The sequence below is a fragment of the Oncorhynchus gorbuscha genome, linkage group LG26, assembly GCF_021184085.1.
Source record: "Oncorhynchus gorbuscha isolate QuinsamMale2020 ecotype Even-year linkage group LG26, OgorEven_v1.0, whole genome shotgun sequence".
Classification (NCBI taxonomy): Eukaryota; Metazoa; Chordata; class Actinopteri; order Salmoniformes; family Salmonidae; genus Oncorhynchus; species Oncorhynchus gorbuscha.
In genome coordinates, this window is record NC_060198.1 from 27,046,548 (window position 1) to 27,062,716 (window position 16,169).

General features: G+C 42.4%; 1 protein-coding gene across 1 annotated transcript; it reads right to left on the reverse strand.

The window, feature by feature from the left end:
- Window positions 1-755: 755 nt before the first annotated feature.
- On the reverse strand, window positions 756-4,045 carry LOC124016127 (telethonin-like). Its single transcript, XM_046331656.1, has 2 exons — window positions 3,561-4,045; window positions 756-3,218 (listed from the first exon to the last, which is right to left on the reverse strand). Exons 1-2 carry the CDS (start codon window positions 3,707-3,709, stop codon window positions 2,828-2,830), a joined length of 540 nt encoding a protein of 179 aa, XP_046187612.1. The 5' UTR covers window positions 3,710-4,045; the 3' UTR covers window positions 756-2,827.
- Window positions 4,046-16,169: the final 12,124 nt, after the last annotated feature.

Sequence of the window (16,169 nt, forward strand, 5' to 3'; positions counted from 1 at the left end):
TGCTACCACCATTAACTATGGGTTGCAAGAGCAGGGTAGGGTTGCCATAGGAACCAATAAAGGTAATGGCCATGTTCTTGAGCACGCATGCCGCAAGGGGTGAGGGGGGGGCAATGGAGGGGAGGGGATGCGGGGGGGTGCAAGTGAGTCAGAATAAGGACCGATGAGGGGTTGAAGTTTAAAAAGCAGAACCTTCTCTAGTCTACCCATTCATAACGGCACCCTCAGCATTACTAGCCACTTGTTCGTAGTGACAACACCAGCACACAAAATGAACTCACTAATAGGATACCATTTACAGTAACGTGATAACATTTGCAGCGTTGTCACTCTATTTTCTATAATGTATTCAGTGGAGGTTTGAGTTAATGCTGAGTTAATGTTAATGATGTTATCTGTGATGAGAAGGGGAGCTGAACTCATCTCAGGCATGAGGTTTCATCAAGGGCTTAAAGCATTAATAAATTACCCTTAATGGGACGGAGCTAACCCTTAACCCACACTGTCCAGTGTATTTGTGTTTTCATTAAATATTACTTAAGATAATTTAAGTGTGATTCAGATGCAGGCAGCACACAACAGGCATTGGAGATTAATTTAGGATAGCCTACCTGTTAACGCAACGGGCCAAGTGTATATTTACTTAATTGAGCACTCAGGTTGAACTGTATAGAATAGAATTACTACATTTTTCCAGAAGGATCTTCGGTTGTGGCAAGTCGGATAAGACAGCAACATTCACACATGACTACAAATGCTTACTCGCTGCACAAGCAGTGTAGTTGATATGTGGAATGTTTATTCCCAAAACAACAGTGTCGGTCAACGCCACACACACGGGCGCAATAAGACCCAGTCCAAAACAACAGGACGAAACGGTTCGAGAGCAAAATACTTCCACAGAAATCACACACATCAAAACAGAAAACAAGCCCGCACAAAAGCCGGCGGGCCTACCGGGCTTAAATAGCCCAAAACCGAAACAAGAAACAGGTGCAACTAATCAGACAACACTAAATGAAACAGAAAAGGGGATCGGTGGCAGAAAACAGATAGTGGAGAGTGGGATAAGTTGAGCCAAACGGGTTAGTTGTATCTAGGAAGCCAGACACAAATTTAATAATTTGACAAAATATTTAGGAAGAGGTCATAATTTCATGGAGCCTGTGAAAAATTGTTCTATACATCATTTTGGGTCTCTATAAGCTTCAATATGAGGTCCTAAACCTAGCATTAAAGTGCATCCTTAGCTGTGTGGGCTGATTTAGTCTAAATGTTTGCCTTGGGGTAAGTTGCGCCAATGACAAGTGTTAAAAGATGCTTCAAATTATTACAAGACAAAAAAAAGTGATTGTGGTGGTGTTGAATTGTGTTTGGGAAACAGTTAGTGGTAATATTTCATTCAGTATAGAAATTTGTAGACGGCTTAACTTTCCCGGCCCCCGGCTCAAATAAGTTGTGCCAAGAGACCCCTTGTTTTGGACAAACTATGCTTTCAAAATTACAATTGTTTACATGAATTTGGTTTATTTCCAGGGATACACAACATCCTGAAATACATGTAGACATCTTTGTTAGAAAGAATACTATATTTCCCTTGACAGAGTGATGCTGAATGTAACAAATGGCTCAACTTAGCCCACTTTCCTCTACAACAGTAGAGACTCACATCATTCTGTACGATCTGTTCACTAACTCTACCAGATACATCAGATGTCAACATTAACACACAGCTAGGTGGGCCGATCAGCTCAAATGACACGTTGTTTTAAATATATACGATAAGTCTTGATCATACAAGTAGTCAGTCTATATCCATGACTTGAGTCCTGACCCGGGACCATCCAGACATGTCAGCACACACAAACCTCCGACTGGGCACACACTGGTTGAATCAACGTTGTTTCCACATCATTTCAATGAAATGACATTGAACCAACGTGGAATCGATGTTGAATTGACGTCTGTGCCCAGGTGGCTCCTTTGTCTGGGTTCCCAGTGTGGGATCATGTTGTACCGTTCTGTCCTCTCACTCAGGATTAGAGTGTGTCAAGGACTTCTGAAGGTCTGGAGGCTCACCAGCTCTCCATTCTTACAAAAAAAGAGGGATGGATGCCAAGGTATGTTGAGCCCACCCCTCCCTCCGTGCCCACTTTCTTGTTCCTCTCTACAGTTCCAATTCTCTTCTGCTCTCTCCCACTCCCTTTTGAAGCGTCTTTGATATCTTCATATTTCCCTTCCCTCACCTCCCTCATCTGTGCATCATTCCACATGAATATATCAAAAAATACATCCTATAAGCACATTGGTTGAGCATATTAAATGTCCTGCTGTCTCAATACTGTGAGGTGTCATTGCCATAATATGACAATGCTGTCAGAATGTACCACTGCACACAATGCGGTCAGAATGCCATACTATGCTGTGTGGCTTATCCACAGCTGGCTTTAGCCAGGCAGGGGGGCAGGGGCAGTTCATTCAGTGTGTAGACGTGACAAGGACAGTCTGGTCTTTTCCAGTCAACAGGGAGATTAGTTGATGGCACAGCTGAAACACACCTTTCTGTCAATCAAAAGATGCCATCAGATCTCTAAGCAAATAATACCTTGTATAACAAACAGTATGACATTGGACATGTCCCTAGTATACATGTAATACTTAATGAAACAGGAAAGGTATACACTGTGCGACGGCACTTCTAGGGAATAGGGATGGAATAAATGTCACTCGGAATAAATCTATATACATCCCTCCATGCTGTTATCTGATGGGCTGAGCCCCAAAGTTAACCTTTCACTCTAACGTCCATTGTTCCTCTGCTCTTCCTTCACCCTCTCTGGGCCTCCTGTGACACGGAGCGGCCCAGTGCTTTGGGCGCCTTGGCGAACTCCATCCTGAGTGGCTTGGCGGGAGGCAGGTCCTGTGTGATCTCAACCACGGCCCTCTTGCCAGGGCAGACACCGTCGGAGATGGGGAAGGGACGGAGGTCCTCCTGGGTGTGTGGTGCTCCGCGACCCAGCCGGATGCCCAGCTGTGCAGGGGTGAATATGGGCAGTGGCAGGGTGTTCCTCTTGGGCAGAAGCTGGTGCTCTCTCACACCCCTCTCCACGGTGCCCACTCTGTACACCCCCGAGGGACAGGCCTGGGCCAGAGAGCGAGCCTCCCACTGACGAGTGTAGGTCTCCCTACGAGAGTCATCGTTCATGTTCATTGTCTGCCTGTGGAGAGATGAGACCCTCACAGTTAGGAATGAACAGTTGGACATTGCTCAGTGATTTTCCTACTCTAATCTCTTACAGTATCAAGCAGAGAGTCCTACCAGCGAAATGAAAATCATTACATTTTACAGTCAGCTGATAGATTAGCCTGACAGTTATTATAACTAAGATACATTATACAGTAGGCTAGTCTTGAGTATGATGACTGACAGGGTAATATAGGAGAACGTCTTGCTTTATTGTTGTTGGATATTTTATATAAGAAGAAATGACTTAATGTTGTTCAATATGTTCTATCTACCAGAAGTAATTAATACAGTTTGTCAAAAGGCTGTGTCTCACCTGTCCATGGCCCGGGTCTTCATGTTAACACTGTTCCAGTCGGCTTTGTAGCTCTCCCTCTGAGCCTGGTTCTCTTCGTGTACGCTGCAGGCCAGCTCAGCCCCCACCACGGCCCCAGCACGCTTCTCAACAACGGTACACATCTGCATTATCACGGTTCTGTGTGGGTGAAGTTCTGTCCTTATATCGGTTTTTATCACCTCCGTTAGCTTCTAGGACTCTATCTGTCCGTCTTGGTATCTCTGTGTTCGGTGTTCTTCTCTCTGGATTATCTGTCTGTCTGTAGTTGCTAGCCAAGGTAATCTGTGATGGTTCAGGCAGCTCTCTCCTCTCTCTTGCCTCTGTGGTGATGGTGATGGTCTGGTGGTCTCTGCTGTCTGTGTCTGGGAACATGCCCGTCTATCTCCTTTATAGAAGCCCTGCTGCTATTTCTAAGCCATGTTGTCACTCCACAGCTAGTGTGTGCTGACACCTGACACCAAGAGCGGCCCGTCCCTGACTTTGTCCCGGGAGTTAGAACTGACTCACTCATGGCAGCTGTTGAGAAAGAGAGAGGGAGGTGGCTGGGGGAGAGAGGAAGAGAGAGGGAGGTGGCTGGGGGAAGAGAGGAAGAGAGTGCGGTAAAGAAATGGGCGTGGGTGTGTTACCGGTAATTGTACTCAGAATCCCCTGATACCCAAATTATACCCCCAATCCCCTCTATAATCACCCTGACCTAACATGCTAAATTGAGGGACATCCGGTTATCAAATGAAGTGGAAAGTTTCCCTCTTAAGAGCACTATCAGACCCAGTGTTCAGAGACATGTAAACACACACGAGCACACAGGGGGAGGCTTCTGAGAGCTGGCATCTGAATAGAGCTTAGGTCTTGATGTACATATAGCAACCGGTGGCAGAACACTAATGTGGAAAGAGATCAGCCCATGCTAATAATGCTGGGTGCTGAGGGGAAAATCTATTGCCTCAAAAGAGAATACATAGATTGAGCATAGAAAACATTAAGAACTCTTTCCATGACATAGGTAAATCCAGATGAAAGCTATGATCCCTTATTGATGTCACCTGTTAAATCACTTCGATCAGTGTAGATGAAGGGGAGGAGGCAGATGTTTAAACCTTGATACAATTGAGACACGGATTGTGTATGTGCCATTCGAAAGGTGAATGGGCAAGACAAAAAATGAAATGTAAGTACCTTTGAACAGGGTATGGTAGCAGGTGCCAGGCGCACTAGTTTGTGTCAAGAACTGCAACACTGCTTAGTTTTTCAAACTCAACAGTTTACCGTGTGTATATCAAGAATGGTCCACCACCCAAAGGACATCCAGCCAACTTGACACAACTGTGGGAAGCATTGGAGTCAACATGGACCAGCATCCCTGTGGAATGCTTTCGACACCTTGTAGAGTCATGCCCGGATGAATTGAGGCCGTTCTGAAGGCATAAGGCATGTTTGGTATACTCAGTGTACATGTACATATACTGTACATAAACATACAAACAGATTTTGAAACGGACAGTTATCTTGATAGCTAGCAGTGTGAAACTAACAGTTATCTTGATAGTTAGCTGTGTGAAACTGACAGTTATCTTGGTAGCTAGCAGTGTGAAACTGACAGTTATCTTGATAGTCAGCTGTGTGAAACTGACAGTTATCTTGGTAGCTAGCAGTGTGAAACTGACAGTTATCTTGATAGTCAGCTGTGTGAAACTGACAGTTATCTTGGTAGCTAGCAGTGTGAAACTGACAGTTATCTTGATAGTCAGCTGTGTGAAACTGACAGTTATCTTGGTAGCTAGCAGTGTGAAACTGACAGTTATCTTGGTAGCTAGCAGTGTGAAACTGACAGTTATCTTGATAGTCAGCTGTGTGAAACTGACAGTTATCTTGGTAGCTAGCAGTGTGAAACTGACAGTTATCTTGGTAGTTAGCTGTGTGAAACTAACAGTTATCTTGGTAGTTAGCTGTGTGAAACTGTCAGTTATCTTGGTAGCTAGCAGTGTGAAACTGACAGTTATCTTGGTAGTTAGCTGTGTGAAACTAACAGTTATCTTGGTAGTTAGCTGTGTGAAACTGACAGTTATCTTGGTAGCTAGCAGTGTGAAACTGACAGTTATCTTGGTAGTTAGCTGTGTGAAACTGACAGTTATCTTGGTAGCTAGCAGTGTGAAACTGACAGTTATCTTGGTAGTTAGCTGTGTGAAACTGACAGTTATCTTGGTAGTTAGCTGTGTGAAACTGACAGTTATCTTGGTAGCTAGCAGTGTGAAACTGACAGTTATCTTGGTAGTTAGCTGTGTGAAACTGACAGTTATCTTGGTAGCTAGCAGTGTGAAACTGCAGGGCTTAGGGTTGTCTCTTCCTGTAACCCTGGAGAGCCCTGGCATGTATGGCCTGACTATATTTGGGGTGAAAGTTCATTTTAGAGACTCAAGATCAAAGGTGATGTTCTGTAGGCAGGTGGTCAGTCTGTTTTGGATAAAGCAAGGCTATACGTGCTACAGAACAGATACCAGGCTAAGGCATTGACCAAGGGACCAACTCTTGTTTTGTATAAACTACGGTAAGTAGAACACAAGTCATTTTTATTTGACTGGAGTACAGTACCTTGTGAATCTGTTATCTACAGTAACAGTGTTACTGTGTTTTTATTTGACTGGAGTACAGTACCTTGTGAATCTGTTATCTACTTGTAACAGTGTTTCTTCAGTCATGGACTGTGACTTCTATCTCTGATTTATTAGCCTGATGACAGAGACCCACTCCAGCCAAGAGTCTCTCAGGTTACAGCCTTAAAGATTTCTCTCTCACGCACACACACAAAACGCACACAAACAAAACACGTACACACATACACACACACGCACACATGAAATGTTGCCTCGGTGTCACTACCAGCCACTCTTTCAATGACTAACTCTTCCGCATCAGGCACTGATGTCATCCCATATATAACACCTGCATAGCAAGAATACATGTATCTTTTGCTTTCAAATTAATATTGAAACTAGATATTAATCTATTCTTCAATGTACAATATTTTACACAGCTGCACAGTTATCGGATAATACAAACAATTATTAAGTATTGGATTTGTTCCTCTCCCTCAACTTGATCTAATACCTAGGATAGGATAAGTAATCCCTCTCACCCCCCTTTAAGATTTAGATGCACTATTGTAAAGTGACTGTTCCACTGGATGTCATAAGGTGAATGCACCAATTTGTAAGTCGCTCTGGATAAGAGCGTCTGCTAAATGACTTAAATGTAATGTAAATGTAATACATTAGTTATTAGTTATTTGTTTCAATTAATATATTCATGTACATCATTTAGTTTAAATGTCCTCAAATAAAACCTTGTAAAAATGTCCCCTAAGTACAGCAATATATTCCTATTCTCATGTCTAAGACATGTACCGTAATGACACAATCTATGTGTTATGCAGCCATGACAACCATAAAATGTCACTTCAGTTCAGGATTCCAATTGCAGAAACCTAGTACGTCTCGAGGCATACTTATGCAATGAGATCATTCTCCTTTTCAAAAAACAGAACGAAACGCATTTTGCCATTTAATAAGATAATCACTCAGTATGTGTTTAGACATTTGATACGATAATCACTCAGTATCTGTTTAGACATTTGATAAGATAATCCCTCGGTATCTGTTTTTAGACATTTGATAAGATAATCATTATTTTTTTTACACTCATTTACCTAGCACATACAGTACATTAGTGACTGTCATATGAGTCAGTGTTACAGCTTTTTTTTATCACTATGGTGCTATATTCACTAATATATGGTGAATTTGAAAAACTGTTATTACAAAACACCAAACTGGTAACATGTGTAATGCAAGTAAGGAACAAGAAGGCCCGCACACTGTTAAAGCTCCCAATTCACCGCTTTTATTGACAACGTTTCGATCCGAAACGGATCTTCGTCAGGACAAACAAACAAACCGAACGCTCACATCCCAAAATATACAAATTTCACCTCACATGACCACTAAGCACATGATGCACAGTGGGTGCAAAAACTATTTGTGTATCTCTAATAATTTGATATCAATGAGATGGGTACATGTAGTAGTAACAGAAAATAATATATATTTACAAAATTACTAAGTAGGAGACCCAGAAGGCAAGACAAATCGAAGTGACATATTCAAGTAAGAAATGGTCTGATATCAAAATCTTGGTTCAGACCTTTAGGAGACATGGTACACAAATTGTGAGTCGAATACAATTCTCTTCTTAATAATAGATGATCAGTATCTCCACCCCTCCTTGGAGTCTTAACATGTACGATACCAATATATCTCAGAGAGCTAATGTTGTGACGAGCCTCCATGAAATGCACAGCCACAGGGTTTCTCTGGTCAAGGGTTCTGATAATACTCCAGTGTTATGCTATTCTTGTTTTCAGAGCTTGTTTCATTTTTACGTTAGCTTTTTAATGTATTTTACCTCAGACGATCTGGTAATAAGGTTGCTAACTAGCACTCCTAGCAGCTTATGCTAACATTTACCGTGGTAAGTAGATTTTTTTTAAGTTGACATTTTGAAAAAGTTGTAGATGAAGTTAGATCAATAGATTTTTAAATATAAAAGTAGGAGAGCCTTAAGATAAATAATTAGTAATATGTTGGATGAGTGTTGGGGGCAACTCTCCACCCCTACTTGGGGGTAACTGGCCCCTGAGGGCTAGTTACCCCTTTATGGTTATGAATGTGTTTCTACCTGTCATTTAGACAATGACTGGCACAGTTAGCACTAGTTTATGGTAATTTGCTAGCTAGCAACTTCACTAGCAGTATATGCTAGTAGCATAAGCTGCTTGGAGTGCTAGCTTTGCAACCTTATTACCAGATGGTCTGAGGTAAAATACATTAAATAGAAACTTAATTGCAGTTGTAAATGTTTCCACTAGTGACGGATAGCTTTACAGTTAATGTTACAATATAGCCTTTTAGCTATTTTACACAGCATTTTATGTCATATAGCTAGATAGCTACTTATGTTTTTAAGAGAGAGTTTTCCAATGGGCATCTCTATCCCTGTTTTCAGTCACAGGTGGGGACTGGATTAGGTGTGAGCAATGCAGGATGTGGATCATGAGTTGTGCTCCAATTTGAATTGAGATAGTTTTTTTGTGACCTACATTGCATCGCATTCAGACCCCTTGACTTTTTCCACATTTTGTTATGTTACAGGCTTATTCTAAAATTGACTAACTGCTTTTTCCCCTCAACAATCTACAAACAAGACTTTTATTTATTTATTTAACCTTTATTTAACCAGGTAGGCCAGTTGAGAACAAGTTCTCATTTACAACTGCAACTTGGCCAAGATAAAGCAAAGCAGTGTGACAAAAACAACAACACAGAGTTACACATGGGATAAACAAACGTACAGTCACTTACCACAATAGAAAAAAAAGTACATGTACAGTGTGTGCAAATGCTATTTACAGATGGGCTGTGTACTGGTACAGTGATTGGTAAAGCTGCTCTGACAGCTGATGCTTAAATACTTAAATACCCCAAAATGAACAAGGAAAAACAGGTTTTTAAATATTTGAGCAAATGTTCATCACATTTACATAAGTATTCAGACCCGTTACTTAGTACTTTGTTGAAGCACCTTTGGCAGGGATTACAGCCTCGAGTCTTCTTGGATATGACACTACATGCTTGGCGCACCTAGTTTCTCCCATTCTTCTCTGCAGATCCTTTCAAGCTCTGTCAGGTTGGATTGGGAGTGTTGCTTCACATCTATTTTCAGGTACCAACAGAGATGTTTATTTGGGTTCAAGTCCGGGCTCTGACTGGGCCACTCAAAGACATTCAGAGACTTGTCCCGAAGCCACTCCTGCTTTGTCTTGGTTGTGTGCTTAGGGTCGTTGTCCTGTTGGAAGGTGATTCTTCGCCCTAGTATGAGGGCCTGAGCACTTTGGGTTAGGTTTTCATCAAGGATCTCTCTGTACTTTGCTCCGTTCATCTTTCCCTCGACCCTGCCACTGAGAGACATCCCCACCGCATGATGCTGCCACCACCATGCATCACCGTAGGGATGGTGCCAGGTTTCTTCGTAACACTTGGCATTCAGGCCAAAGAGCTCAATCTTCGTTTCATCAGACCAGAGAATCTTGTTTCTCATGGTCTGAGTGTGCTTTAGGTCATTTTGGCTCCAAGTGGGCTGTCATGTGCCTTTTTTTCAGAGGAATGGCTTCGGTCTGGCCACTCTACGATAAAGGCCTGATTGGTGGATTGCTGCAGAGATGATTGTCCTTCTGGAAGGTTCTCCCATCTCCACAGAGGAACTCTGGAGCTCTGTTAGAGTGACCATCGGGTTCTTGGTAGCCTCCCTTACCACCTCCCTTGGTCAACTTCCTTCTCCCCAGATTGTTCAGTTTGGCCGGGCGGCCAGCTCTAGGAAGAGTCTTGTTGGTTCCAAACTGGTTCCATTTAAGAATGATGGAGGCCATTGTGTTCTTGGGGACCTTCAATGCTACAGAAATGTTTTGGTTCCCTTCCCCAGATCTGTGCCTCGACACAATCCTGTCTCGGAGCTCTACGTACAATTCCTTCGACCTCATGGCTTGTTTTTTTGCTTTGACATACACTGTGGAATGTTATGTAGACCAGTGTGTGCCTTTCCAAATCATGACCAATCAATAAAATTTTACCACAGATGAACTCCAATCAAGTGTTAGAAACATCTCAAGGATGTCAATGGAAACAGTGTCACGGCCGTCGTTGAAGGAAGACCAAAGCGCAGTGTGGTGAGCATGGTGAGCGTGGTGAGCGTACATTACATTATTTTATTTGGATAATGTCGCCGACAAAAACAATAAACAATACAAAACGACGTGAAGCTTAAGAGGGCTATAGTGCCCCTAACAAAGACAACTACCCACAATGAAAGGAGGAAAAAAGGGCTACAAAAGTATGGTTCCCAATCAGAGACAATGATAGGCAGCTGTCCCTGATTGAGAACCAAACCCAGCCAAAACATAGAAACACAAAATCATAGAAAACAAAACATAGAATGCCCACCCCAAATCACACCCTGACCAAACCAAATAGAGACATTAAAAGGCTCTCTAAGGTCAGGGCATGACAAACAGGATGCAACTGAGCTTAATTTTGTGTCTCATAGCAAAGGGTCTGAATATTTATGTTAAGTTATTTTTGTTATTTTTATTTGTAATAAACTTAGAAATTAGACATTATGGGGTACTGTGTGTAGGCTGAATTTTTTTTCTCCCAAACGTTGCTTTCTTGTGTCAGCAATTAGACATTGTTCTTAGGGGGTCAAGTACCCTAATGACGCCCTTATTCTTAATGGCCTTGCCCGTTATATGGTGATTGAACATTGTGCAGTTGTTCGTAAAGTTACACTGGGTACATCGGCCACATCTATAATTACCGTCCGGCACGTTGTCTAAGAATGTACTACGTGGCATTGGTGGAAGATCCGACCTCACCACCATTTGACTGATGTTGGGGGCGCGTCTGAAGACTGCCCGCGGGGGTTCTTTAAACGTCTTTTCCCATTGTGGATCAATCATATGGTCGAACTGTTTACCAAGTGAGGAGCACTGAAGGAGGCATTGAACAGGGTGGTTTGGGCATGAGGCTGTCATCTTGGGTCATATTTTTATAACGATCCTTTGCGTCATGCAGCCAATCCTCTGGGTAACCCCGTTGTCTGATACACTCATCCAGACAGTCGGCTTGTTTGTCATAGTCACTCTGTGTACTTCAAATCCTGCATATGCAACTGTATTGGCTGAAGGGGTATGGGGGCTCTTTTTTAGGCTGTCTCCGCGTAACAGGGAATTCCTCTCCGTCATCTTCCTGTATAGATCCGTGCGAAAGCCACCCCCCTCTTAACTAAAAGGATCCACCCTTTTTTCCCCAATTTTAGCCTAAAATGACATACCTAAATCGAACTGCCTGTAGCTCAGGACCTAAAGCTAGGATATGCATTTGAAGTTTTTGGAAATGTGAAATTAATGTAGGAGAATATAATACATTAGATCTGGTAAAAGATGACACTATCGTCTTTGAAATGCAAGAGAATGGCCATAATGTATTAATTCCAGCCCAGGCACAATTTAGATTTTGGGCTCTAGATGACAGCAGTGTATGTGCAAAGTTTTAGACTGATCCAATGAACCATTGTAATACTGTTCAAAATGTTGTATCAAGACTGCCCAAATGTGCCTAATTGGTTCATTAATAACTTTTCAAGTTCATAACTGTGCACTCTCCTCAAACAATAGCATGGTATTATTTCACTGTAATAGCTACTGTAAATTTGACAGTGCAGTTAGATTTATAAGAATTTCAGCTTTTTGACAATATCAGATATGTCTATGTCCTGGGAAATGTTCTTGTTACTTACAACCTAATGCTAATCGCATTAGCCTACGTTAGCTTAACCATCCTGTGGGGGGACCCACCGATCCTCTAGAGGTTAATTAATCAGAATGTTAAGAAAACTTGTTTCATGTGCATCAAAGGTGAGGGCGAATTTCAAATGTTCACTGCTTGTATTGATGAAAGAGCGTAATCGATCCAGGAATGTAAGGAATACGTCATCAATGAAGCATTTCCAGAGCCTGATGTGGTGCAAGATTGAATTGTTAGGGCTGAAAAATAACATTCGTCATACAGCCCCACATACAGATTGGCATAATTTGGTGCCATTTTTACTACCCATAGCTCTTCCCTTCTGTTGAATGAACATGTCATTTTCAAACATGAAAAATTTCTTAGTCAGAGCAATCTCAGCCAGTTCAACAATATAGTTAGTGCGAGGGAGTGTACCAGTGGGTTGTTGACTAAGAAAGTGTGCCAGTGTGTCGTTGACTAAGACAGTGTGCCAGTGGGTCGTTGACTAAGAAAGTGTGCCAGTGGGTCGTTGACTAAGACAGTGTGCCAGTGGGTCGTTGACTAAGACAGTGTGCCAGTGGGTCGTTGACTAAGATAGTGTGCCAGTGGGTCGTTGACTAAGACAGTGTGCCAGTGGGTCGTTGACTAAGACAGTGTGCCAGTGGGTCGTTGACTAAGACAGTGTGCCAGTGGGTCGTTGACTAAGACAGTGTGCCAGTGGGTCGTTGACTAAGACAGTGTGCCAGTGGGTCGTTGACTAAGACAGTGTGCCAGTGGGTCGTTGACTAAGACAGTGTGCCAGTGGGTCGTTGACTAAGACAGTGTGCCAGTGGGTCGTTGGCTAAGACATGGGGGGCCTGGCGAGCTGGCTGAGGCATGGGAGCCCGACAATCTGGCTGGGGTGTGAAATCCTGACGATCCCGCTGAGGCGTGGAAGCCCGATGATCCGGGAGAGGCGTAGCAGCCTGACGAGCCGGCTGGGCGTAAAAGCCTGACAATCTGGCTGGGGCCCGATGTGGGATGGGCACCTTCCGAGCCAACCGGGGCACGAACCTCTCAAGCCAGCTAGGGCGTGACAGCCCGACAAGCTGGCTTAGGTACCCCCAGTTCCATCAGTGGTGGACCCCGGACCCAACATCACCACCACCCGGGAACGCCATTATTCTGTAATGACCGACGCAGACAGAAGCAGGTACGGGGAGTCAGTATTTATTCAGGAACAGACAGGTAACAAAACAGGAACAGCGTCAGCACACGGGTAAACATCGACAAACGACAATTAATGCTGAAGCCGGGAATAGAGCGGGGAACACCACATAATGATATCTTCTCAGTATAGTTATTTTAACTACCAGTGAATCCAATAGAAAAAAAATGTATGATACATGTTTCAAAATTGCCCTTTGAATGTAGTATGTCACAACAGTGTAAATTACAGTATATTGTTTTCACATGAGGCAATACAGTTGTACTACCCATAGAAATTGACTGAACATCACATTTTCTTAATGTGTGATCAAAGGCGTGATCATTGAAGACATATTTCACAATGTAATCAAATGAAAGAAGTGAAATAAACATCATGTTTATCAGGCAGTAGTTTGCATCAAGCCTGCCTGGAACATTTGGGCATAGGTTCTCATCAAAATCACAGTAAATATCCTCATTCTTTATGAACCTGAGGAAAACCATTTTGGCATGGTGAATCCAAGCCTGACATAGGTCTGGATTGAAATCATTCTATGCCTCATCCATGGCATGAAGGAGTGTGGTACGCTCGTGAGGATGGCAATCATACATCTTCCACCTGTATTGCAATTGTGTATTGTATTTTACAGTATTGTATTGAACTTATGTATTGTAGTGGTCCTGTATGTGGCTCAGTTCATAAGAGCATGGCGTTGCGTCGTGCATAAGAACAGCCCTTAGCCGTGGACTATTGGCCATATATCACACCCCCTCTGACCTTAATGCTTAAATATATCACACTTTTTATGTTTCTACTTTACAGCCATATGTTTTCATGATGTAGCTCTCAAAATCTGTAGACAAACCAATTGACATGTAAAATGTAAAGAATCTTATCAAAAGTAGTGTGAGCATTGCATTGTGAAAGGCAATTACTATATACGAACATGTATTGCAATGGGAAACAATTCAGTTCGGTGAAAAAGTGACCGTGTGATTTTATGTGTTTGTACTTAGTCAATTGAAAATGCGCTTAGAGCTTGAATCAACTGACTTACCTGATGATCTGTTTTGAGTTTGGTACTAAGAATTGTGAAAATGTACAACATACTTGTGAAAATTCCACCGAAGCGAGAGAAACAAAACCCTACGACATTAACATTGACCCCTGGCCTGTGAGCGCCTGACATCACCAGGCGCTAAATTAGTTGATAGACCAAAAAGAAAAAGTTCCAAACCTGTATGCCAATAACAGCTAGTTTTCAGATTTCCTTTCCTCACTCCCATACAGTCTTGCTTGAGAAATTGCTCTTTGCTAAGAAGCTTCTTTTATTTATTGTTTTACCACTTGAATTGAAAACAATCACAGCAAGTTACTTAATTGTATCCCAGAAATGCTTAGATATTGAAATAAAAATGGCCGCATTGGGCCTTTAAGCACACAACGACAACACAAGTCACATGTCTGGCGGGGACGCAGCTGCCTGACAGTAAGTGTGATAGGCACCCGCATGGGTACTTAAAGTTCCTCTGTTCATGGATTTATTGTCGCGTCACTATTCTAATGAGGCCTTCGGTGTAGAAGTTTCCTAAGGGAGAGACGTGATAAGGTGATCCTGGCAGGATGATCATTCCTTCCCCTGGCAGCCCCCTACAGAGTGCCAAGGTGATATATCTCTGTTACATAACTATACAGTCAGCCTCAGCTGCTGGAGGGAGGGAGGGAGGGAACAGCTTTTAAATATATCTATACCGCTTTACCGGTTCAATTGTCATTTAAATGAACGATGGACATTGATTCTTTAGGAACTTTTATGCCTTAGGAGTTAAGTACAACTGGAACACTGGTATATAGTGTCATAAGCCAAGAATTAAATACATATTAGTCAATTGTGTATCTATTTATTGTCATTAGATTTTTTAAAGAACAATCTAAATGTCTGTCAATCTTTACATGTATAGCTCTGTCTGTGAATTTCCAACTTCATAAAATTGATAAGTGACTACGGAGGTAGGATCTTAATATGAACCAGTTTGCTACAGCAGGAATATATTCCTGAGCAACGTGAATTGTAAATTATTATGTGGATTAGGGGTTGAATCGTTTTTCATTAGGGCAAGTCAAGTCTGAAATCTCAAAGGAGAAATTACGAACTTTAGAAGCCTTTCCTGCCGTGCAGGAAAATGATCAACATCGAAAGAGTAAATCAAATGAAGTATTACAGAGAAACAGCAAAACATTTGTTTTATTTATTCATCAAAAAATAATTAACAGGCCACATTTAATTTGCAAACATACCTCCTGCCCATTACTGGCAGCTAAAATCCAGTGTCACTCTACGCTCTCGCTCCTCCACTGACAATACTGCAACTATTAGACTCTAGAATTTCTAGCATCTTGTCTAGGCATCTCTTTGCTCTGTGCAACTTGGAAGGAACCACTTACTTGGGGGAATAGAGGGGGGTACTCTTTGCCTGGTCCAGTCAGTGTGTCCCCTCCACAATATGCTGATTTTGTACGTTTGCCCACTGACAAAGAAATGATCAGTCTATAATTTTAATGGTAGGTTTATTTGAACAGTGAGAGACAGAATAACAAAAAAATCCAGAAAAACGCATGTCAAAAATGGATTTGCATTTTAATGAGGGAAATAAGTATTTGACCCCTCTGCAAAATATGACTTAGTACTTGGTGGCAAAACCCTTGTTGGCAATCAGAGGTCAGACAAGATCCTACTGTGTAGTTCTCAGCTGATTCCTCACCGTTCTCATGATCATTGCAACTCCACAAGGTGAGATCTTGCATGGAGCCCCAGGCCGAGGGAGATTGACAGTTCTTTTGTGTTTCTTCCATTTGCGTATAATCGCACCAACTGTTGTCACCTTCTCACCAAGCTGCTTGACGATGGTCTTGTAGCCCATTCCAGCCTTGTGTAGGTCTACAATCTTATCCCTGACATCCTTGGAGAGCTCTTTGGTCTTGGCCATGGTGGAGAGTTTGGAATCT